The sequence below is a fragment of the Vipera ursinii genome, assembly GCF_947247035.1.
Source record: "Vipera ursinii genome assembly, chromosome: 1".
NCBI classification, from domain to species: Eukaryota; Metazoa; Chordata; class Lepidosauria; order Squamata; family Viperidae; genus Vipera; species Vipera ursinii.
The window spans coordinates 127,429,759-127,440,513 of NC_139512.1; the positions used below are offsets into that span (position 1 = coordinate 127,429,759).

The window sequence follows — 10,755 nt, forward strand, 5'->3', positions numbered from 1 at the left end:
TGCACATCCCTTTGCATGTCCATCCAACGAGATGGAAGAAATGTAAACATCGGAATCAATCATGGGGTTTTTGTGAGAGGAGTAAGATAAAACTTTCTGAGTGGATTTCAGAGGACTGATCGCAATAAAATAGGAACATGCTTAATAAAGGAGCTTCTAATCCATTTTGGAATAGTCTCAGTCAGCTATCTTTTATGTTGATAATTGGGATCTGCTACCAGAACTCGGTCTTAAACATTTTTGCTTGAAGTACCCTTTCTATTTTCAGTTTATTTAATTATTTAAAAATTATCACATTTTTAAACTACCCATCTCCCTCACGGAGAGACTAGCTTCCCTATGAAGGACTACAGAAGGGCCATTGAATGAATGTAAGTCACTCTTCTTACCTGGGAAACTAGTTTCCTTCTAGTCTTACCCATACATGTTAGAAATCAGCTAGTGGAATTTTACATTTTTTATTTATAGATAGATAGATAGATAGATAGATAGATAGATAGATAGATAGATAGATAGATAGATAGATAGATAGATAGATATGGAAAACAATATCTAAATCAGAATTAGGGAAAGTAGAAAGGCATTTTGCACTAAAGCTGAGCAGTAAACTAGCATTCTTTGGATGGTCTCCTCCTAGGATCTAATGGAAAAAGTCTTTAAGCAGCCTGAAGCAGAATGTTACATGAATCCAGCCTTTCACAAGGAGCTACCAGAACTATCTTGCTGAAAGCAGATCGGAAGAAATGCATTTGGATTTGGGGGAGGGTTGTGTGTGTCTTCCCTGCTTGTTTGCTTGCTTCTCTCTCCAACTGTAGAGCCTAACGCTGTTTGTTTGTGCTGTGTTTATCAGTGGCTCAAACTTTCAAAGTTCTCATATCATCTTCAAAAATCACTGTGGGGCTTTGGATTTCACTCCACAGCATAAACAGCTACCAGGTTGACAGCTGGTGGAGATGTGGGGAAGATCTGATGGGCTACAAATCCAGTTCAGATTAACTCCTGGTTTTCTGTAGAATAGGGTGTCTCTTTCCCTCCCATCAATCACCCAAGCCAATTATATTTCAAAAGAAAAGTTGCCCTAAAGAGATTTCTTGCACGTCCCAGCCACATCCCATGGTAATCTTACTAATGCAGTAATTTTAACAAATGGAAATCAGTCCAATGCAGTTATTGGGTAAGGTGTTAAAATGCTTTGATAGGGACCCTGTGACAATTCACAATTTCTCACTTTCAGCTTGGAGTTTGCATTTGCAGGATTCTTACACGCTTTCATTCATTATGAATACCTAAGAAGAATGAGTAGATCCAAAGGAAGGCCATATCCATATCAAGATAGTTTGCAAACCAAGCAGATCTGACAAAGCAAGCTATCTACTCCTAAGGTGTTCCTCCTTCATCAACATTAAGGAGATCCCAAACTGTAAAATTACTGTCTGAGTAGTGATAGCATCTATGATATGTACACAAGTTGCCATATATTTAAAATGTTTCAGCCCCATGTCACAAAATAACAGAATAACAAAGTTGGGAGGGACCTTGGAGGTCTTCTAGTCTAACTGCTGCTCAGGCAGAAAATCTTATACCATTTCAGACAAATGTTGTCCAATTTCTTTTTTAAAACCTCCAGGGCTGCAGTACCCACAACTTCTGGAGGCAGGTTGTTCCACCGATTAATTGCTCTGTCAGGAAATTTCTTCTTAGTTCCAGGTTGCTTCTCTCCTTGATTAGTTTCCATCCATTGCTTCTTGTCCTCCCTTCAGGTGCTTTCGAGAAAAGGTTCACACACACACACATGTTTCTTTGTGTTACATATGCATTTGATTTTTCTTCCCTAAATGTTGAACCTTACTGTTTCTCATATACTTTTCTCACATTCTCACCATTTTCTCTCCACAAAACTGCCACTAAAATACATATCTTGACTGTTTTATTCTCATTTTGGTGGATCACTTCATCTTTGTTACTTTTGGCAGAAACCCTATGTTTGCAAGATCCCAGGCTGCACCAAGAGATATACAGACCCCAGTTCTCTCAGGAAACACGTGAAGACAGTGCATGGACCCGAAGCCCACGTCACCAAGAAGCAACGCAATGACATTCATCTGAGGCCACCTGTCCTTAAGGAGAATAATGACAATGAAGCAAGTGCCAAGCAGAGCAGCAGGTCTGCTGAACAGCGGGCTGAGGCAAACAGCACCATCACAGGCACAGAGGACAGTTTACAAGTCAAAACAATAAAGACAGAGAAGTCTGTGGTAAGAGAAGCTTTAGTTGACTTGTTGACAATACTGTATGATTTGGAGCAAAGAAATATTAACTCTTTCTCCACCCCCACCCCCCAACACACAGTTACAATCTTTTCAGATCTCCTAGTTTAGATTTCGCCTTAGCCCACCTCCAACTTTTTCAGCATCCTTTTGCATATCAAATTTAAGACTTCATACATCCACAGACATGGTTATTAGATATCCTCAGAGAGATAATATTTTGAATTTTAATAACATATAAAGCTACAATTTCCAGAGGGGTAAACTGTATTAGTCTTTTGTACAGAGACATTATTTTTCCGATACCTGTATATTCTAAGCAAGATCATAATTATGCTCTATCCTACTATTGTCCATCTGGTTCTCCAAATTATTATGAAAAAATGATTTGAAGGCTCAGTGTGAGAAACTCCAAACCATGATTCAGCTCTATGCCCCACTCTTGACATATTCCCCCAAATTACACCTTCTTTAAACATCCTACCAAAGATGTGATGGCACTTTACTACTCCTGTGACAATCCCCACCTCAGCATCTGCTCTACTTTTCTTGCTTTCCTCAATTGTTCCTCTTTAGTTGCAGTATTAAGTGACACAGGCAGGCATGGTAACTTGGGAATCTCACCCTGAGGATAAGAGCATTTTGCATTGAATTGAGAACATGAGCTGAACAGAAGCTTGTGTATTGTGCTCTTTGTCTGAATTTTGACTAAAAGTCGGTGGAGCTTCTCTCCTCTAGAAAGAAAGATGGAGAAGAAGACATATTACTTAAAATACTAAATAAACACTTCTTCCTGACAGAACCTACGGAAGGAGTACATATTTATGTGTGGCCTGGTCTGGTTTTATTCATCTGACTAAAATATGGGCCATAGCATATTCTCTCCAAAGTAATGCAGATCTCAAAAGAAATGAAAACTTGACCGTTCCTTTTTTAAAAAAAATAATATTAACAGTTATTTAAAACCTGAGACTAATAATATTGACAATTATTTAAACCATTTGATGCTGTTACTATAGTAATTATCAATTCTGCAGAATACATTGGTTCTATATGTCCAGATGACAGGTGAGGCTGAGAAATACATACCTTAAATTCATTGCAGATAATCATTTAGCAGATAGGTCAGCGATATGATATACCAGAAACTGCATTTGAATTAAATATAAAACCGGGATACACTGAACAGGTATCCCTAAGAAAATGTCAACACCAAAATGAAGTGCATTACTGATGTTTAAATAAGGTATACATTTTTAATGGTAGTGACAATATAGAGAGCTATATTTCACATTCTATATATTTGAGTGGTAAATATATATTTCAACTTACTTCAGGACATCTGGGTGAAGGAGTGAAATTATTTCTAGAATTGGATACTCTGATACTTATGATGAGACATCAGTACTGATTGTGTACCAAGACATATTGTCACGTTTGGATTCTGCAAAAGAACTGTATACAGTGATGGTAGTTTTAAAACAGATTATAAATGTGATGTTACAGACATTCAAGCAGTGTTTTTTCTGTGCCGTGGCTGTTGCTAACCTGCCATTATTTTATTTTTTTTGCCTCATGTCTTGTTCCATCAATAACCTCAACCCCTTCCCCTTTGTGTTGTCTGCGTTCTAACAACCTGTTCTTTCTCCTCTCTTAACTTTTTCTACTCAACTTCACAAGGACAGTCGGTACTAAGGTGAGCAAATACCCTGTCTTTGTCAAAGTCTCTTACAAAAGACATTATGTGCTTTGTCCTGTGTATGTGGCTAAGCAAACCGGCTGTGTGGTCTCTGTAGAGCTAGATGGCCTGTTTGGAAAAGCAGCTATAGTTAAGTATCTGTTACAGTGGTCTGCAATTCTTTCTCTCTCATCCTTTTTATGTTGGCATTCCACAAGTAAACTAACTATCCTATTGAGAACCCACACCTATCAAATTCATTAGACAAATCCTCCCTGGTCCAAAATTTATGAGGGAGTGGTAATTCCTCAGTTCAAGACATAGTTTGGAACAGACAACTGACTCTCTCTAAACTATGGTGTGAAATATGTGCTCACAGCAAAACTAAGTACAGCTAGTCCTCAACATATGACTGCAATTGAGCCCAAACTTTCTGTTGCTAAGTAAGACAGTTGTTAAGTGAGTTTTGCCCCATTTTCCAACTTTTCTTGCCACCGTTGTTAAGTGAATCACAGCAGTTGTTCAATTAGTAACACTGTTGTTAAGTGAATTCAGCTTCCCCATTGACTTTGCTGGTCAGAAAGTGGCAAAACGTGATCACATGAGCCTGGGACTCTGCAGCCGTCATAAATGTGAACCACTTGCCAAGCATCTGAATGTTCATCACATGACCATGGGGATGCTGCTATGTCATAAGTGTGAAAAACGGTCATAACTCACTTTTTTCAGTACATTGTAACTTTGAACGATCATGTTGCAAGTTCAGGACTGGCTGTAGTGCCACCTGCCATTTATATACAATGTTTTAAGAAGTGGCAGAAATATTATATTCCATTTCTGTGTTCATGTTAGCCAAGTCCCTGCTATTATAATAACATTGTAGTGTTGGGCCTCTTTGGTTATGAACTGCATCGCCAGCATCCTCTTGTTAGCACTTTTCACCTTTTGAGAAAAGGCTTCTTTTTCCTGTCCATTTACAAGTAATCTTAAAATATATTTTGTCCATAAGAAAATCCACTTTGGTAACTGTTTAGTCCTCTGGAACAATACTGTGCTAGAAAAAGAGAAAAGTCATTTCAACTCAGGGTTCCCAGTCTATAGCCACAGAGGGCCAGCAATCATAAATCACGATGCCATGGGCCAGACAGCAAACAAAAAAAATGAAAAAGCCTTCCTTTGAGGGAGCCAATGCAGGACATTTAACTTTTATTGCAGATAAATTACTTAATGTGAAACGTAATTCCTAATAAAAAACATTTACCAAACCAAGTCTGCAAATCATGCCCTTATCTGCTTATAAAGACTGTCAGCCAAGCATGCTGCTCGCCTTTGAAGCAAAGGGCATATACGGTGCCTAAAGCATTTCAGGTTTGATTCTGCTGCAGATAAACAGGCATATTGTAGAAGGGGAAATGTACTCAGGTTCCAGGTTTATCTGACAGAAGCATCAAGAGCTTAGCTTTTCTTGAGAGAGAGCACATATAATTCTGTGCTAACAAAAAAAAAGAAAAGAAAATACGCCCCCTTGGCTTTTAGCTCCCTGCTGTTTACATACCACTGCTTTAAAAAGTCATAAAAATTAAGTAAATCATTTCAATGGCTTATCTGATGGAAAAGCCTGTGCCCACACTACAGTGCCATCACACTTGTCGGCAATAATAGGCACATTGGTTTATCAGGTAATGAGGATTTGTTTACCTAAAGAACAAATCTGGCTTAAATGAAAGTTGCAATGCACTTGAATGCTCTTAATGCAGGACTGAATTTCAGTACTGAAGGCGGACTTAAATTGTTCTTCAGTTCTCCCTCTCATGCTGATTTAAATCTGAGAATATTTAATATGAAGCCTAAGCTTAAGTCCATAAAATATTTTTGTTTATTTAAATTTGTTGAAGCCACTCAACTCCAGTGGAATTTGGGCAGCATACAGGAACAAAAAATGCATAAAAACAAAATATAAAACCACACGGATAGCCCACACTAAAACGGTCTTGAACTCAGATCAGTACAAAGCACACATACATACACACACAGAGAGACATAAACGAATACACTGATCCCAGGCCTGAGACCAAACAAGGTTTGAAGAACACAATCTGAGTTTTCAGAAAGAAAAATTACAACATTCTAGGATAAACTATACAACTCTCAAGATGCCTCAATAAGCATTCCAAAGCTTTGTGATTTTTTTCTCTCTTTGTCTGCAGGGGAATTCTTTAATCGGTTAAATCACTTAAAAAAAAACTTACAGGGTTTAGTTAAGAAAGTCCTCCCCACCCATCCCTGGTAAGATTTATTTTCTTGGGCCCTGAAAGCATCTATAATTTATAGCTAATTTCTGACATGTTCAAATAGACACCAGAAATATTTCAATCTTCTCAATGCTATTTTTTTTCCTAATTTTCATTTATCCACACTGCACTTTAAGTTAAGGGGGTATAAACTCATGGGATTTTTGTTAACCCACCCCAGTCCAATATATTTTGTGATGATGTCATGGACCAGTCACCAACTCAATCATCGCAGCTAATCAGATTAAATATAATATGGGAAAATGAGGCAGAGGAGAAGGCAAAGAAATAAGAAAAAGAAATGAAAAACAAAGATGTGCCAAGATATGAAGTAATCAAAGGATGTCAGAACATTCCAAATGTTTAGCAGAATGGTATATTTCCTAGTAATTCATTTGGTTGTCTCGTTCATGTTAATTTTGCAGTGAATTTTAAACTAAACCACTCTTGAGTGCAGCCTTAACTTATAGAGCTAACTAAGAACACGAGGGGAAAACCTGGAATGTCTTCAATTGGTGGTCTTGTCTTTGCTTCTTTAAGATGTATCAGTCCAGTCCTGGTGGCCAATCATCATGCAGCAGTGAACCATCACCCCTTGGGAGCATCAACAACAATGACAGTGGAGTGGAAATGAACATGCACAGTGGGGGAAGTCTGGGGGACCTGACTGTGTTGGAGGATAATACTCCTGTTGTGGACTCGACAGTCTCATCTGGTAACTCAACTGTCGGTCTTCAACTAAGGAAAAACATGTCAGCAATGCAACGCCTTGAGCAGCTCAAGAAAGAGAAACTCAGGACAGTGAAGGATTCTTGCTCATGGGCAAATCCAGCACCACAAGTCAAAAACAGCAAGCTGCCTCCCATCCCAGGCAATGGTAAGCCAGCCTACTATTTCATATCTATCCAAACAGTGTTTCTAAATATCTTTCCTATACTTAAAACAGTGTTGGAGACTCAGCCGGGATCCAAACCTATAGGATGAGCCAAATAGGCACACAAAAATCCCTTCCCTTGTCTCTACTCCAATATCACATTGTATTGTAATATTGCTTTTCTGTGTTTCTTAACTATTATGAGAACTACTCATCACATTGTAGTATTGCTTTTGTGTGTTTCTTGACTGTTATGAGAACCAGTGCATGAGATATAAACTTAAGAGTATATGCCAACTTAAAAGAGAATGTGACTAAATTTTACCTAGACAAAATATGTTTTATTCCAATTTTCAATATTCCAGTCTTTTCTGCCTTCTTGAAAAATAATGTGCAAGTTCATACTTGAAGCAGAAAATGGGGATGTGCACACCAGCATCTCTTGTGATGTCTGTCTTGAAAGAGATAACATCTTGCATTATACTTGAAGGTTTCTTGACTTAACAGAAAATGAACAGGGGTATTGGGATGGTAGCCAGTTTTGAAATATAGAATTATGACTTGAACAGATGTACATTTTGTTTTGCTGTTTCAGTAGTGTACAACAAAATTAAGGTTTTCTTTGCCCAATTTTGTTTGAAATAATTTGGAAGACAGCAGTGGTCCTTCCAGACCACTTTCCACTTTCCAACCTACTTTATCCATATGTGTGAGCTGGATAAGTATTCAACCTGCAGTGATGATATTGTTTGTATCCAAGTGCAATAATGGGATGCCTTTCTTTTTAATCACTGACCCATAATCTTACTCTCTCTTTCTCATTTTCTTTCAGGTTGTCTGCTGGACAATATGCGTGGCACCTCAACAATGCTGCCTAACCCAAGAATAAGTGAGCTGTCCATCAATGAAGTTACCATGCTAAACCAACTAGCTGAACGCCGTGACAGCTCAACCAGTACCATCAGTTCTGCCTACACAGTCAGCCGCAGATCATCAGGAATATCCCCTTACTTCTCCAGCCGCCGTTCCAGTGAAGCTTCTCAATTTGGAAATCGCCCTAACAACACAAGCTCTGCTGGCTCCTATGATCCTATTTCCACAGATGCCTCTCGCAGGTCAAGTGATGCCAGTCAATGTAATGGGGTCTCTGGTCTCCTGAATCTCACACCAGCTCAGCAGTACAGGCTGAAAGCTAAGTATGCTGCTGCCACAGGTGGCCCACCACCTACACCATTACCTAACATGGAAAGAATGACCCTGAGGAATAAAATCTCTCTCCTTGATGGTTCAGAGCCTCCTTTGCCTTCATTTCATCTCCCTCCAGGGCCAAGGCGCTGCAGTGACAGCAATGCTTATGTGTATGGGTCATCGCCTGCATTCTCTCATGAAGTGCCTGGGAATAGTGCAAGACGGGCAAGCGATCCAGTGAGGAGACCTGCTGGAGACCCAAGCTCCTTTCCTAGAATCCATACTTTCAATAGCACCAACAGCATGAATCTTCTTCACCCTCATGCAGACAGAAGACAATTCAATCTTCCAGTCTTTCCACATTCAGACAGGAGCCTTGCTAGGCATGTGTATTCTCCACGACCCCCAAGTATTAACGAAAATATTGCCATGGAAGCCATGCCCGGTGAGACAGATAGTTCTGTGGGAGATGATGATATTGTCCTACCTGATGATGTGGTACAATACATCAAATCCCAAAACAATGGGATTGCCACAGAGAACTCTTCTACAGGGTATGGCGGTGAAATGCAAAACTTCCAAGTAAATGCAAAAGTGCAAAATAACAACACATTAAACCAGCGCAGAATGGCTGTTCCAGATCTGAGTATGAACCATTCAACCTCTGTTGGTGGTGGATGCCAAATAAACTATGGGGCTAACTCTAATTTGCATAAAAATAACATGCCAGTCCAGTGGAACGAAGTTAGTTCAGGAACTGTTGATGTACCTTCCTCTCAAGCAAAACAGCAGTTCCCTCAACGGAACCTAGCTGTATTCCATCAGAAGCAAAATTTTGGTCAGTATCAGAACTTCAACCAACCGCAGTTGCAGGTAGGCCAAAACAACACAAATGGAAATCTGCAGCAATTTGTGCAGAAGAATGCAACCATGGATGGACAAAGGCTCAACTGCATGCACTTAAAGCAGCAACAGGTGAATCCAGGTTCTGGTAACAACCTAGACCTGAACTCCCATGAGGTGTTCAACCAAGTTCATCAAATGCTAAGTCCAAATACGATGGGCAGTGATGTCACCCAACTTTCTCCTTCCTGTAATAACATGACCATGAAGCCTGCATTCCATGTTCGTTCTCAGCAATTAGATAATGGGGCTAATCCCATTTCAATAGTTAGCAATGGTAGGGAATATGTCATGCATAGTCAAGACATGCAGGAACCAGGGTATCAGCAGAGCTTTTCATCTCAGTCAAGCCACATGAACTTCTCCATGACCCAAGATGATTTCCACCAAGCTTCTACATTAATAACCTCAAATCAGCCAAACTTTGAGCCACAACAGAGTACAATTGGCACCATTGGACAGAGCTTCACTTCCTCAATGATACAGCCTCAACCTCCACCTAATCCTAATCCAGGAAACAAGCACCAAGGAGTTCGTGCTGGGCAGCAGTTGGGATACGTGAGAATATCTCACCCAACAAATGATGTGAGCTCAGGGCAGCAAAGGGCACACTCTTCCCCCAAGAGAACAACTGGTATAGGATCGTTGCAACCACAGTTTAACAGTAGTACAAGGGAAGGCCATTTGATGCACTATTACGGTCAAATACATATGTATGAACAAAATGGGAATGTCAACAATCAAACTGATTACAGTGTCAGACAACAATGTGTGCTGAACACCAAACCGGCCACCATGCCTTCCCCTGGTGCTAATCAAGTTTCTAGCACAGTGGATTCTCAGGGTCTGGAGTCTCCTCAGATAGATTTTGATGCTATCATGGATGATGGCGACCACTCAAGTCTGATGTCAGGAACCTTGAGCCCCAGTATCCTGCAGAATCTCTCTCAGAATTCTTCTCGCCTTACAACTCCCCGAAATTCTCTGACACTGCCAGCTATACCAACTGGAATTAGTAATATGGCAATAGGGGACATGAATTCTATGCTGACCACCCTGGCAGAAGAGAGCAAATTTCTTAACATGATGTCCTAATGCACGGGTGTCAAACTCGCCATGTCACGTGATGTGTCATGACGTATCACGACTTTTTTTGCATTGCCGGAGCAGGGTGGGTGCAGCATCCGTATGATGCCACCAGCCCACAGGTCGGCAGTTTGACACCTGACCTAATGCATAAAGCACAAATGTACCTCTAGGCATATCCAGAGATTATGTGCTGGGCAATGTTATGAATGTGCTTTTCTTTAAAAAAAAAAGAGAGAGAGAGAGAGAGAAAAGGAAAAAAAGTTGCCATAGAGTAGACTTTTACGAGTATTAAAACATATTAAGGGAATTCCAAGTAAGAAAAAAATATCTTTGTACAAACATGCATAAACTGTGTAAAAAAAAGCACTGAAAAGATGCACTTCTAGTATTATTTTGGTGCTTGTTTTGGGGAGTGCTGAAAGATGCCACCATCCTTCTTAAAGTGCTTCTAAAGTGTGTCACCGT

The 10,755-nt window shown here is 39.9% G+C and overlaps 1 protein-coding gene across 1 annotated transcript in view; it reads left to right on the top strand.

The window, feature by feature from the left end:
• Nucleotides 1-10,296, top strand: part of GLI2 (GLI family zinc finger 2) — a gene marked incomplete at its 3' end in the record, with an annotated part of 289,571 nt that extends 279,275 nt beyond the window's left edge. Inside the window, exons 12-14 of the mRNA XM_083349844.1 lie at nucleotides 1,974-2,255; nucleotides 6,777-7,113; nucleotides 7,943-10,296. Coding sequence (XP_083205970.1) covers nucleotides 1,974-2,255; nucleotides 6,777-7,113; nucleotides 7,943-10,296 — 2,973 coding nt within the window. The remainder of the gene's footprint in view (nucleotides 1-1,973; nucleotides 2,256-6,776; nucleotides 7,114-7,942) is intronic.
• Between the last annotated feature and the right edge of the window lie 459 nt (nucleotides 10,297-10,755).